Consider the following 15,125-nt stretch of genomic DNA (forward strand, 5'->3'; position numbering starts at 1 on the left):
TGCCATTGTCTGCGGTCCTCAACACAAACTCTGTTCCCTGGCTATCAACTCCATCCCTCTCCCTGGCCACTGCCTGAGGCTGAACCAGACTGTTCGCAATCTTGGCATCATGTTTGACTGAGATGAGCTTCCAACCACATATCTGCTCCATCACCAAGACTGCCTACTTCCACCTCCCTAACACCCCTGCCTCAGCTCATCTGCTGCTCAAACCTTCATCCATGCCTTTGTTACCTCCAGATTGGACTTTTCCAATGCTCTCCTGGCCGGCCTTCCATCTTCCACCCTCCATAAACTTGAGCTCATCCAAACTCTGCTGCCCGTATCCTAACGCGCAGCAAGTCCCATTCACCCATCACTCCTGTGCTCGCTGACCCACATTAGCTCCCAGTCTGGGTACACCTTGATTTAAAAATTCTCATCCTGGTTTCAAATCCCTTTACGGTCTAGCCCCATCCCTATCTCTAACCTCCTCCAGCCCTACAACCTTCTGAAATCTCTGCGCTCCTCAATTCTTGCTTCTTGCACATCTCCGATTTTAATTGCTCCACCATTGACAGCCGTGCCTTCAGCTGCCTCGGCCCGAAGCTCTGGAATTCCCTCCCTAAACCTCTCCACTTCTCTCTCCTCCTTTAAGACGCTCCTTAAAACCTACCTCTGACCAAGCTTTGTCACCTGTCCTAATACTTCCTTGTGGCTCAGTGTCAAATTTTGATTGATAAATCGCTCCTGCAAAGCACCTTGGGACAATTTATCACATTCAAGGCGTTATATAAATGCAAGTTGTTGCTGGACAATCAAGTCTGGAATCTACAGGAAATAAGCCCAACATCCTGTCACAGTATTGAATGAAAGATCCTTCTAAAATTATTTACATTAGGTACTTAATTTATCAAGCGGCAAATTTAGTACCAATCTCAGTGCTTGAGCTATCACCCTGAAAACCCTTACCCTTCTCCTTTTATATTCTGAGTTTACTGCAAACCTCAAGACTTAAACTTTTGTACTTGCATTCATAGGAACAGGAGTAGGCTATTCAGGCTCTCGAGCTTGTTCCGCTATTCAATCAGATTACGATTGTGCCTCATGTCCATTTACTGCCTTGGATCAATATCTCCCTTACCCAACAAAAATCTACCTATTTCAGTCTTGACAATTTCAATTGTCCCAGCATCCACAGCCTTTTGGGAGAAGGAGAGTTCCAGATTTCCACTACCCTCTGAACAATTGCATCCTTATTTGACACCTTAATGACCTAGCTCTAATTTTCAGACCGTGTCTCCTTGTTCTGGATTCCCCATGAGGGGAAACAGTTACTCTGTATCTACCCTATCAAATCCCCTTATCATTTTAAACACTTCAATTAGATCACCCTTCAACCCTCTAAAACATAAGGGAATACAAGTCAAGTTTATGCAACCTATCCTCATAACATAACTAAGCCCCAATATCATTCTGATGAATTACACTATCACCTCCAAGGCAAATATATCCTTCCTGAGGTGCAGTGCCCAAAACTGAATGCAGTACTCCAGATGGGGTCTGACCAAGGCTCTATACAATTGGAGAACAGGTTCCTCCCATTTTGTATTCTTATGTCCATATAGATACTCCCCTAGCCACAACGTTAGTGACTCAAAAAATTCAACTAGATTAGTCGGACATAACTTCACAAAACCATGCCGACACTCATCAGCTCATACTTGTCCAAGTGCTCACTGTCTGATAGATTCCAGTAACTTCCCCACAACTAATTTAAACCGACAGGTCTGTAGTTTCCTGGTTTCTCACTCTCTTAAATGATACATAATGGAGTGACATTTGCAATTTTCCAATTGAATGGCACAATTCCAGAAGCGAGAGCTTTGGAAATTATAAGCAACACATCTGCAATTTCCTCACCTATTTCTTTTAACAACCTGGAGATTTGTCTATCTTGAGTTCCATTATTTTCTACATTACCATTTTATTATTTGTATCATATCCAATAGGTTGGCTTATTTTTAGGTTTCCTTGTACAGCTGGTATTGTGCCCTCTTCCCCTATGAAATCTAATAAAATATTCAATTAACAAGTTTTCCATTTCCTTATTGACCATTATAGTCCCACCTGCATCTGTCTTTAATGGGCCCACATTCTCCCTTACCACTTTCTTTCTCAATATATTTATCAAAACCTTTATTGTTGACTTTCATATCCCAATTTTTTTTCATATCCTCTTTTTGCACCTCATCTCTTTGAAAGACTTGCATTTATATAACACCATTCACAACCTCAGGATGTCCCTAAGTGATATACAGCCAATCAAGTACTTTTGAAGTGTAATCACTGTTGTGAAGTAGGAAATGTAGCAGCCAATTTGCACACAGCAAGGTCCCACAAACTGCAATGAGATAATGACCAGATAATCTGTTTTTTTTTTAAAAAGTGATGTGCGTTGAGGAATAAATATTGGCCAGGACACTGGGGAGAACTCTCCAGTTCTGGTTCGAAATTGTGCAATAAGATTTTTCCGTCCAGTAGAGGGGGCAAATGGGGCCTTGGTTTAACATATCATCCAAAAGACTGCACCTCAAAGTGCAGCACTCCCACAGAACTGCACTAAAGTGTCAGCCGAGATTATGTGCTCAAATCCCTTGAGCCCATGACCTCCTAACTCAGCGGCAAAGATGCTACCACTGAGCCAAGGCTGACATTTACTTTCTTTGTATCCCTTTGTTGGTCTTTTATAGATTTCCCAGTCCACTGAATTTCTGCTTTGCCTTTTATTTGTTCAAGCCTTTTCTTTTAGCTTCATACTCTGTCTCTTACCTCATTTATTGACCATGGTTGCTTAACTGCACAAGTGGAGCTTTTGCCTATTAGGGATAAGTACTGGCTTTGTTTTGTACCAAATACTTCTTTAAATACTTCCGACCATTTGTCTGTAGGCTTACCCATTAACGGTTCACTGATTATTTTTATCTTTTGTTGTTGGACAGATATTTCACCTCCACAATTTATCAATTTACAGGCACACATTGGTTATATCAACATTCTGTACTCTAGATTCTCTCAGTTTGTACATTTCAGAGGATAGTTTAGATATTAAAAAGCACATAATACAAGAAATCATTACATAATACAAGAAAACCCAAGTCACCCATTACATGTGCATTATCAGTTCAAATAACATGATTTTGTTTTTAAACCACATTTAAGATTAAAACTCAACACCATAACCAAACAGCACAAAGTGTGAATATATTTGATTACACCCCAGCTGCTAAAGCTTTCCAGAAGAGGTTGATGCAATCTTTAGGACCAGAAGTTCAGACATTTTCATAGCCACAGAAAACCTGATCGCACTGGATAGCCTACTGATATCCTATTTATTAATACAAGCTCCTCTGGAAAGCACAGATACAACAGACCCTTCTGCAGCATTTCATAGTTTTGTAAATGGGAAGCTATTCCATTCCATTCAGTTCCTACTAGTTTTTTTAAACAGCCAGTCTCTGCCATTGCACATACATACTGCAATATTGCAATTCTCATTCCTCACCCAAGCAATTGCAGCAAAGATGCACAAAATCAGTAAACATTACAAATCAAGGAAGATTTGGTTTTCCTGTCCCTGCAGGGCAGCAGAAGTGAAATACTTCGATCACGTGGAAGAGCGGAAAGATATATAGTCAGGCACAGCTATCATTGTACAGCAGTAATGGCTGGGGCAGAATGCAGAAAAAGCCAGATAACAGGCAAGCTCACCACTGCCTTCTCACTGCTGATGCTACACAAAGGCTACCTTTTTACTGACCATTTTTGTACACTTCACTGCTAAGACTATACATGCACACACAATTAGTGCAAAACTAGCTGATAAAGAAAATCCATGTCCTCGTGACAGTCATGTCAACTTTTATTTGATCATGACAATAAACTTAAGTGTTTCAATCTTATAAGACTATCCAAGAAAGCCAGGGGCTGGGGGGTGCAGGCAGAGACAAAGAGAACCAGACAAAAAGACATGCAAAGCTCAGCAGGATTTTTCCACTTCTCTGAATAAAAATCATTTGGAGAATACACTGGAAAACCTGAGCCTCAATAAAATCCAATATTATTTATTTATACATCACAGTAGAACAGTGGTGGCCAACCCTTTCAAAGTTACAAAGCCAGATTTTAAAAACTGTACACCAAGGAACCACATTTTAAATATATACTATGTTCACTGATTTTCTCACTGTATCTAACATACAATGCACAGTTTGAAACCTAGCCAGCGTAACTTCTTAAATTGGATTGTTCCTTCATGTCCTCTCAGTCCCTTCCTATTTCCCCTTACACCTCATTGTCTGTGTCACTCCCCCTTTCTCATTTCCATTGTTCCACCTCATTCTCCCAATCCTTCCCTTTTCACCACCCCCCCTCTCAAACTCGAAGTCTTGGAACCTGCAGTTTGTATCACAAGAGCTTCCTCATGTACATCATTTTTCAAGCTACTTTTGACAAGTTGAGGATTTCAGGTTGACATGTGTCCTGTTTGCATCTCATTGTACACAGAATGATACTTTCAGGACATGTGTACACGAGGAAGACATAACAGTAAAAAGCAGCCCATAAATGCAACAAAAACATTTGAAGAAAAAAAACACAATCTTTGATGTTAGTGGCAACATTTTGGATCTTGGTCACAACCAGGAAAGCAGAATAGAATGCCTAACTCGTTATTAATACCGAAGTTGAATACCCATAAATTGGACACAATAAAAAGTCTTATTAACTCTATTTCAATCAAGCAGCATTTGGAATTTACTGTCCCTGCAGGGCAACAGATAGAAAACAATCGACTTAAAAATAACATTTTCACAAAGGCTTCAATTTTCTGTAACCTACAGGCAAGGCAATTCATCCTGAAATCAAGAGGACGACTGCTAGTATTGGAAATGAACATATTGTAACTAATGCATTATACTCTTTATAAAAAAAAATCTACTCCATCTACCATTCTGGGGCTGGAACGAGGGGGGGCATGTTAAATTCTGTTTTTTAAAAAAAAAATAAAACAAAAGCTGCATTATAAAAAAGCTTTAGAAGTCCAGAATTTCAGATTCCTACCTTCCTCTGTGTGAAGCGTAGTGTGAACGGCATTAACTTCTCTGCACACCAGCGGTAAGAAGTTACCGTACAGGTTAGCCAAGTCTGAATGAGAAGGCGGTTGGTTCTTTTGCTGTGGTTTAGCATGTCCTTCATTATTATGCACCTCTTGCATTTGGTACTGAGCGAGTTGGCAGGGCAGCTGAACCATACATTCAAAGAGCTGCTGTTCAACCAGAGGCATGCATGCAGTTCTCAATGGCCAGTTGGCCACCTCTGCAGGGGGTGCAGATTTGGTTTTACAGTAGTTTCTCTCCACCCCCTACCCCAACATTCTATTTCATCCCATCCAACATAATGTGCAGGAACAGAAAAGATTAAGGTTCAAATAACCAATGACAAAGTTGAAGAACAGAATACTTTATCTTCTTGGCTCCCTCAATTGCTTTTCTTAAGCCAAAATAATCTGTCCAGCCCCTCGAATCCACCCACCCTATTTCCCCTCCACTGTCTTTTCCACACAATTACCTCTCTGTTTAGTTGCATCCAAACTGTCTGTTCATCCTTCCCCTTGTGAGTTAAAGGTTTTAGCCCAAAAAGATTTTTTTCTTCCAATGAATGTTCTCAGTTTATTTATTTTTTTAAAAAAAGTTAAGCTATGTGCTTCATCACAAAAAGATTTGTGGAAAAAAGTTTATATATAAATTCGAATTACTTGTACACCCCAGTAGAAGTTCTGACTTGGTTCTTGAGTATCTTTCACTCCCCAACCAATATTCTATTTTAGTGCATTTCCCCCCAAAATTCTCTACAGCCAATTTAATTCCAAAAAAAAAACTTTTTGTATACAAAACCCATGGCAGCTATTGACAAGTATGTCCCAGGGATAGGGTTGCCAGCCCTCCAGGATTGTCTTGGAGTCTCCAGGAATTAAAGATTAATCTCTTGGACACTGCTACGAGAAACCCAGGAGAACAATTATACCGGCATTAAAAAAAAACTTTTTTTTTTAATGCCGGTATAATTGTTCTCCTGGGTTTTTTTTTTTCATTTTCTTTGAACACTTGCATTTATTAGTTATAAAAAATATTGGAGATGGGAAAAAAAGGCTGTTTGACTGGGCGAGGGGGTTGGAGGCAGGAGTTCATGTTATGAAACCTCCAGGAATAAGTCCAACCACAGATGGCAACCTTACCAAGGAAGCATGCACAGGAGATCCACCATCTTCTCCAATTCCTCTACTGACCCACTGCAACTTGAGGAAAAAAAAACCTCAACAATGCAGAAGCACCTGCCCACCAAGACTTCTCTGGTTGAGGTCCTCATTTATTAGCTCACACACTGCAAGGAACAGCCTTATTATTTGTAATCTGCTTCCTCTACTGAATCCCGTCATACCGTGTTCAGGACTCTGGGTTGTACTCATGGCAGATGCCGGATCAGTAGCTGGATGAAATTAAACTCCCAGCTGCCATCTAGCTTGAGTTTATTTCCATCAGGGAATCAACAAAAACACACCCGTTATGTCTATTCCCATCAGTCTACAACCTCTCAGAAGGATCGTGCTGTGTCCATATAATGTGCAGCATTTCAACAGCACATTTTCAGTTTGCTCCACCTTCAACACAATTTGTTCCAACAGACTTGATTTGCCAGGAAGTTTAAATAGTTTATACACAATAAGCTAGTAGGGAAAGGCACAGCGCCAATCCAAAACAGGCCAGAAGATGCCAACCAACTTCATTCCCAGTCCGCGCTGACACGTTTCCAAAAAGATTCAGCAATGTACCAAGTCAGACAAGCACCAAACTACGGTCAAACCCAAACCGGAATAGTGTCAGATATAGTTCAAATCCAAATGGAACCCAAATATGTGGAAGAGTGCAGCCAAATCTAAATACAAACCAGACCAGTACCAGATTATAGTCAAACCTAAATTAAACTCAAAGGTGGAAAACTGTAGTCAAACCTGAATACAAGATGGATTAATGTCAATAGCAAACTCCAGTACATTCTTACCATCATATTTGCCACCAGTCCTTTGCCTTTTCAATGTCCACTTTATCTTCCTCACAAACTTAATACTTTAATATCTTCAGTAAACACTTTTCTCTGCATTTATCCTCCATTACTCACATTGCCGTCATAACTGAAACACTTTCCATGGTTACAGATTTATACTGCAAGGGTCAGACCATTGTGAGGTCATGGTCACAACTTATAGGACAAAGGTGATTAGAACTCATTTTTAAAAAATAACCCTTGCAAACAAAGAAATGGAGCAGGCTTGAATAACAGTATGTTGTAAAGGTTGATGGAATATTTCATCTGTGGAATTAAGGAAGCCCCTAATCGCTGATAACATCAGATCGGCCAGGAGTTGGCCTTGCAGAGGCCCCTGTGCATAGGTTTGGTTAGGCCCCCTACATTTTACTAGACAATGATACTCAATACCAAGATTTTTGTTACAATTGGTAAAAGCAAAAATAAATTAAATGGAACTGGCTCGTCATCTGTTGCCGCAGTGACTGACTAACTAACTATATAAAATTAGCGTATCTGTCGATTTAAACTACTACAAAATAGTTTAACTCGAGAAGCTAGGATTGTTCTCCTTACAGCAGAGAAGGAGAAAGGGTAGATTTGATCGAGGCGTTCAAAATTATGAGGGGCTTTGATTGAGTAAATAAGGAGAAACTGTTTCCACTGGTAGGAAGGTCAATAAACAGAGAAAGCAGGTTTTAGATAATTGGCAAAAGAACCAGGGGAATCGAGAAACTTGTTTTTTAACGCAGTGAGTTGTTATGATCTGGAATGCACAGCCTGAAAGGTGGTGGAAGCAAATTCAACAGTAACTTTCAAAAGGAATTTGGATAAATACTTGAAAAGGAAAAATTTACAGGACTAAAGGAGGAAAGAGCAGGGGAGTGGGACTAATTGGATAGCTCTTTCAAAGAGCCGGCACAGATGTAGTAAGGTTCCATGAAAACTGGACATGCCCGCATTACCTTTAGTGGATCTCCCCCCACGACCCATGAACTGACCGTCAGCTAATTCTGGGACCCGCTCCAACATTCTGAAGGAGGTGGCGGCCAATAAGGTTATGATGCCGCGGCTACATTTTGAAGAACCAACCTCTCACCGGCTGGCTAGGAGCCCCCGGCTGTGTTCAGTAACTGGCTACATTGCTTGTCTGCGTGATCCAGTGGAGCAGAGGTGTCCTTCCCCTGAATCCACTTGGGGGCCCTGACTTGTCGGTGCCACATGCAGGTTGCACAGCCCTCCCTCCCTCCCTCCCTCCCAACATCTGAATACATCCAAGGTAATTCACTTCCTCAATGCAAGTATCCTCCAAGGACAGTCCCAACATTATACCAACTGTTGATCACTATTTTTCTATCTACACCAGTCACATGAAGATCATTTTCATATCATTACAACACGCTCCTACTGTAGAGGAGTAATTTGAAAAAGTAGAAGAAACCCTTTCTTCCCATGAAACTTACAACACTTTGCCAATGGATTTTTCTTCTTCCTTTTCCTGCTAGTTTCCCTCCCTTCATCACCCGATTGGGTTGACTCCTTCTGTGCTACGCTACCATGTACCTGTAGCTTTTCAGCGCTTCTCCAAAGTGGCCATTCGTGTCTGAGCCAGGACAGCGAATGTTAACAGGCCACACCGAGAGGGGGGGGGGGGGGGGGGGGGGGAGGAGAAAGAGAAGTAAAGGAGAGACCACCACCCCAAACTCGTGTCTCTCGCCACAAGATAGCAATCAGGAGCAGGGACCATGGCCAGACTTGCCCTCCCCAACCAGTCAGAAGGCAAGGAATTATTGGAACCCTATTATCACTCTGGATGAGATTAGCAAACTTAGTGCAGACTGCAAATTGATTCTGGAACCTTCTTAGTCTGTATGACTCAGTTATTCATTGCGTTAGTCAGCTGAGCCATCAGGATCGGAACATAGGAATTGCTAGATGAAGAAAAGACCAAGGTCCATCTAGTTCACCTTCTACCATCCTGGTAGTCACATGATACGATGATAATGGAGTTGCTGACGAATCATAGCAATCAATCTCCATCAATTAGTCTACAACATACCCAGACATGAGGCGAGGAAAACCCATTGGTGGAAAGCTTTGGGAACCACAGGTCCAAAATCATCTGTTCTTTTTAGGCACGCTACACTTACCACATCAGCTCTCAAGTTACTCAAATACTTTCTGACCACATCATGTCTATGGATTTTTTTTTTGGAAAAAATACACTTTTTAAAAACACAAATAGAACTTTACTCTGTAAAAGGCAAGCATCATCTACAGCTCACACACACATGTTGCCACAAGTCTATTACACTTGTAACTTTGCTGAAGCACTGCATCAAACAAATTGGGCCAGATTTTGCTGAAAACATAATGGCCTATGAATGAAACATGCCACTAATACACAAATCAGTCAGCAACTTGTGGCAAAGAGGAGATACCCCATGAATTGTGAATCGCCACAAGTTGCTGGCAGATGTGCGCTGCTCCACTGTTAGCTTTGCGAAAATGGGATTGCGCACTTAAGCTCCCTGCGAGTTTCATAAAGTTGCTGCATTTGCACTTTAATTGCCCATTAAACTCATCACAGAAGTTAAGTCTAGTAATATAGTGTAAGTACCCTTTTAACGACATGATAACTGTTAATACCTGCCAATCAACCTCTCTGGCTCAGAGTGAACAATTATAAGTGTGAAGTCTCATTCCTTAAGGTTGGGAATTGTTTTAGGAGATTTTAAAAATGTCAAGTTCATTTTTTCCTCTTACTTTTCCTTTCCGTATTTTTTTCTCTCTTAATCCAATCTTTCTTTCCCCTCTCTTTCTGTACCTGATTTGACACAAATTCACCCTCCTTCTCAGTCCTTCCTCTGTTTATTTCTCAATCCTTTAATATCGTTGGTTAAGGAGAGACACTGTTTATCCTGTTATTCACCAAGGTCCCAGATACCCCGTTTCCCCCGCTGCACCGTTATCAGCTCGCACTTCCAGCAATTTTGTGGGCAAAAATTTTTAAAACCTAAACTGAATGAAGTCTAACTTATGGGGCAAGCTGCAAGAGCCCCCAACCCAACAAAATCTGGAGTATTATGTTTTTGCTTTTTTTTTTTAATTTGCACTCTTAAATATCAAAACAGGTAGATTAACAAAACATTATCACAAAAATTAGTAAAATGAATACTAGTAATACTCCAACACTGACCTCAGCAATCTAATCTACAATATCATGAATGAGTTGTGAAAGTCAGGTCACCCATTGAAAAAGCTTCAACAGATAAGCTGTTAATGCCATGGTGCTTTTTTAAAAATTCCATATTGATAGATGTTTCTAAATTGATGTATGCTGGTGGATTGCCCATAGCACTGTTCATGGTGAGTCAGAGCACGGAGTAGCAGTTTGAGAGATGCAATGAGGGACAGTGAAATCACTGGATAGTGGTAAATTGTTTTTTGATTGGCTCAAATGTACTAATCAGGACAATGAGGAAGTGTTTTCTAATTGGTTCCAGGGAAATTTGATCCAAGAGCTAAAAAAGCCTACTCATTGAGGCAAAAAGCAGAATATTGCTCATCTCACTGCTATTTGAGATGCAGGTGCTGCAGAATAACTTCAGCATCTGCCTATATAAACAAACAGTTATTACATTTCAAAGTAATTCATTTTATGAAGTGCTTGGGGATATTTTCACATAAGGATCAATAAAAATGCAAGATTTCTTTTAAATTAGGAGAAAATTCATTTGAATTATGTAGCACTCCATCTTTGGAAGTTATTTTCAAGTCAATCTTTTAAAGCTCTCGATTTGGGGATTCTGCCTTTGGAGTGGCATTAGCAAATTTTCAATCTATTATTTAATAAGAGTGGGGGAAGAGAGAAATTGGGTAACTACTGGCCTGTCAATTTAACATCAGTTACTAGAATCTGTCATTAGGGATAGAGTGACTGAGCATTTGAACAAATATGAGCACACCTACATGGCTTTGTTAAGGGTAAATCTATGACTAATCTAGGTTAATTTTTTTTGAGGAGATCACTAATAAAGGTAGATAAGGGAATGTCTATGGGTGTTATCTATATGGACTGCCAGAAAGCATTTGATAAGATTCCACAGAAGAAATTATGAGCAAAAATTAGAGCACACAGAATTGGAGGCAGCCTTTTGACTTGGGTTGGAAATTGGTTGGGAGGTAGGAGATTAGAGAGTGGGGATAAAGGGCAAATACTCTGATTGGCAAGATGTGACAAGTGGTGTTCTCCATGGATCTGTTCTGGCACTTCAACCTTTCAATACATTTATGAATGACTTGGATGAAGGAATAGAGAGTTATATATCCAAGTTTGCAGATGATACTAAGTTAGGAGGGGCAGTAAGAAGTGCAGATGGGATCAGGAAATTGCAAATGTACATGGACAGATTAAGAGAGTGAGCAAAACTATGGCAAATGGAGTTCAACATGAGCAAGTGTGTGGTCATCCACTTGCAACCCAAGATAAAATCAGGATATTTTCCAAAGGGTGAGAAGCTAGAAACTGTGGCGGAGCAGAGAGATTTAGGGTCCATTTACAGAAATCACTTAAAACCAGTGGACAGGTACAAAAGAATTTAAAAGGCTAATGGAATGTTAGTCTTAATCTCAAGAGGGCTGGAACACAAACAGATGCATATGTTACGTTACAACTGTACACAGCTCTGGTTAGACCCCATCTGGAGTACTGCATTCAGTTCTAGGCATTGCACCTCAGGAAGGATATACTGGCCTTGGAGGGGGTGCAGTGTAGATTCACCAGGATGATACCGGGGCTAAAAGGGTTAAATTATGAGGCCAGGTTGCATAGACGAGGCTTGAGTTATTCCCTTAAGATTAAGGGCTGATCTAATTGAAGTGTTTAAGATGATTAAAGGATTTGATAGGGTAGAGAGAGAGAAACTATTTCCTCTGATGGGAGAGTCCAGAACAAGAGGGCATAACTTTCAAATCAGAGCTAGGCTGTTCAGGGGTGATATCAGGAGGCACTACTTCACATAATGGATAGCAGAAATAAGCAACACTTCTCCTCTTCCCCCCCCCCCCCCCCACCTAAAAGTTGTTGAGACAAGGTCAATTGAAAAACTGAGATGTGTAGATTTTTGTTAGATATTAAGGGTTACAGAACCACAGTGGGAAAATGGAGTTAAGATACAGATCAGCCATGGTCTAATTGAATGGTGGAATAGACTTGAGGGGCTGAATGGCCTACTCATGTTATGTCCCAATGCAGAAAGACTGCATACACCCACTGCATCAAAATAATCCAGTATTTATAAATACCATCAGAAGGCAGCGAGTAAGTGTCAGCAGATTCATTACAATATAAAGACTGATCCGCACCATTGCAAACATTTTAATGGATTGGGGTTGCGGGTTAAATGCCTCACCCTACCCCCCAGAATTGTTAATCCAACTCAGTGAAAGACACATGTACATTTAGCACTCCGCTCCCTTCCTCGCAACTGTCAGACCAATTAACAGCCAGGCTGTTCCATTCAATTCTTGTGCCTCATTGAATGATTAAATTTGTGCTTACCAGAATTTAATTTACAATGAATTACAAGGACTGCCCTATTATATAATGCAACAATTTATTGAAAGGCCTGAAGGAATATTAACTGAACTCCACTGTGGGATGTCTGTTAAATTCCCTTAACCCATGGTTATTTTTATTTATGCCTTTTTTTTGGAATATGCATTTTAGCTTCACAAGAAATATGTTTTCCCTTTGCAACTGACAATTAAATGGGGGAATCAACTGCATTTTTAATCAGTCAAAATGCAATGACGTCAGACTTTATAGTCAGGTTTGTGATAGAACACTAGCATTACTGCCAAGTCATTTTAAACGCAAATATTTCAGCAGTTCCAGAACATAGATAAATTATACCTAAAGAGCCTCAAGGTGAGATTTGGTGTTAACAATGCCAACATAGTTTTTGTTTAAAGCATAGAAAGAACATAAGAACATAAGAAATTGGAGCAGGAGTAGGCCAATCAGCCCCTCGAGCCTGCTCCGCCATTCAATAAGATCATGGCTGATCTGATCCCAACCACAAATCTAAAGAACACAAGAAGTCGGAGCAGGACCCGGCCACATAGCCCCTGGGCCCTCTCCGCCACCCACAGGGCATTGACCGATCCGAACTCAGCTTCATGTCCAATTTCCTGCCTGCTCCCCATAACCCCTAATTCCCTTTACTTCTAGGAAACTGTCTATAATCAATAGGTGTGATGGACACAGTAATCAACAACCAAACCTTAGCAGTTCAGGTGTAGCTGAAGGGCACCTGTCTATCCTGTCCTAGATAGAAGTCAATCAATGAACACGGGAGTCAAGCAGACAAGTGATTAATGAATCTCCTTCAAACAGCTTTAGAAATAACCATTTCCAAATTCAATGCAGCAGCTAATTTAATTATTAAGTGTTGCAATGACATTGGCATCAATTTTGCCACCTGTGCTTTTTTCTAACCAGAAACTAAGTCAGTAATAGGTGTTTTGTGGAGCAGTCCCTTTAAGAACCCGACAGGGGGTTTATTTTTGGTTAAATCTAAAATGAGTGTGAACCCAAACATTTGCAGATACCGGATTCTTAATTCAAGGGGAGTAGCAGCTCCCCCCTCATCTGCCCTCCTTCCCCCTTTCCAGTGTGACCACCCTGGACACTTACCTGACAGTCAATAAGGAGGCACTCCATTACTCGCGGGTAAAAGCTGCCTTTCTGTCCTTCATTTACGACCCGTCCCTTTGCTCCTCCTCCTGGCTCCCGGCGCCTGCAGACTAAACTCCCAGTCGCTGCTATACGCGGTGAGGTGCTACCCTGCCGCTCCATCCACTCTGCCGCTCTATACAGCCCGCCTCTCTACTCCCTCAAATAGACTCCCAGCCAGGCAGTGCGCAGCGCCCGCTTAAAGAGACAGGCCAGGTGCAAAAAAAAACCCCACAGTAAATATTTTTAAAAGCGATTACACTTTAAGTTTTTTGTTTCTTTGCAAGATACTTTTATACGAAAAACACATATTGTTTCTGCATTTTTACAAGTCTAGAGATTTAAAGGGGTTGTGTTCTTTACAAGGAGAACTTGATAATTATCCTGAAGTCGGGCATTTTTTTAAAATCTAAAGTTGATTAGTTTTGTAGAAAGTATATACGTTTATTGTTGCCGAAAAATAGATATCACCGTTTTAAACGGGAATTGGATAAATACTTGAAGGGGGAAGAAAAATTGTAGGGCTATGTAGAAACAGATAGGGGGAGGGGAGTGGGACTACTTCAATAGCTCTTTTAAAGAGCCAGCACAGGCACAATGGGCCGAATGGCCTCCTCCTGTGTGGTTATAATTCTATGATTCAATGCACTTAACTATTCTAACACCTCATTTAGAAATCCCTCACAAGCAAAAGAGGAACTGCACCAGAAACAAGGCATAAAAAATATTTGGATTGATCTAAACTTTTTGTGGTCCAAACATTGCACCATCCTCATTCCACACACTGTCAATGAAAGCTCCAGGGTTTGGGACCATGAATTGACATCCAACAGCAGGATGTGAAAATGCTTTCCACATTGCCACAATGGTTAGTCACTGTGATTTGGATACATCTTCAGTTGCTTTTTTTTTCACTACCCCAGCTGTCAGATGTCAAAAATAAAAAAGACGCCTGTAAAATTTAATTCCCCCAACAGACAAAGTGTGCCTAACGTCTCACTATGATATACGGTTTTATTTCCACTCGTGGGCTGACTGTAACTCATTCATGACACTGTCACTTGTAAACTATGTACGCCACCGGTTTTGTGGAGATGGTGATCATGGGCAGGATTTTAACTGTGAAGAACGTATGGGTTGGGGGCAGGGGGCATTGAAAATCGCAACAATTTGAGACCCGCCTCCAACCCGCCCATTTCCGGATTTCACCGGGGTGGGACGAGGGGCAGGCGACCAACCCGCTCCCAGGAGGTGGGTTGGTCAC

The 15,125-nt window shown here is 41.0% G+C and overlaps 1 protein-coding gene across 1 annotated transcript in view; it reads right to left on the reverse strand.

Moving 5' to 3' along the window:
• The window catches only part of rgl1 (ral guanine nucleotide dissociation stimulator-like 1), a 237,719-nt gene extending 223,855 nt beyond the window's left edge, over nt 1-13,864 (reverse strand). Inside the window, exon 1 of the mRNA XM_067990725.1 lies at nt 13,823-13,864. Coding sequence (XP_067846826.1) covers nt 13,823-13,849 — 27 coding nt within the window. The 5' untranslated portion in view covers nt 13,850-13,864. The remainder of the gene's footprint in view (nt 1-13,822) is intronic.
• Nucleotides 13,865-15,125: the final 1,261 nt, after the last annotated feature.

The sequence above is a fragment of the Heptranchias perlo genome, chromosome 9 (assembly GCF_035084215.1).
Source record: "Heptranchias perlo isolate sHepPer1 chromosome 9, sHepPer1.hap1, whole genome shotgun sequence".
In the NCBI taxonomy this organism is placed as follows: Eukaryota; Metazoa; Chordata; class Chondrichthyes; order Hexanchiformes; family Hexanchidae; genus Heptranchias; species Heptranchias perlo.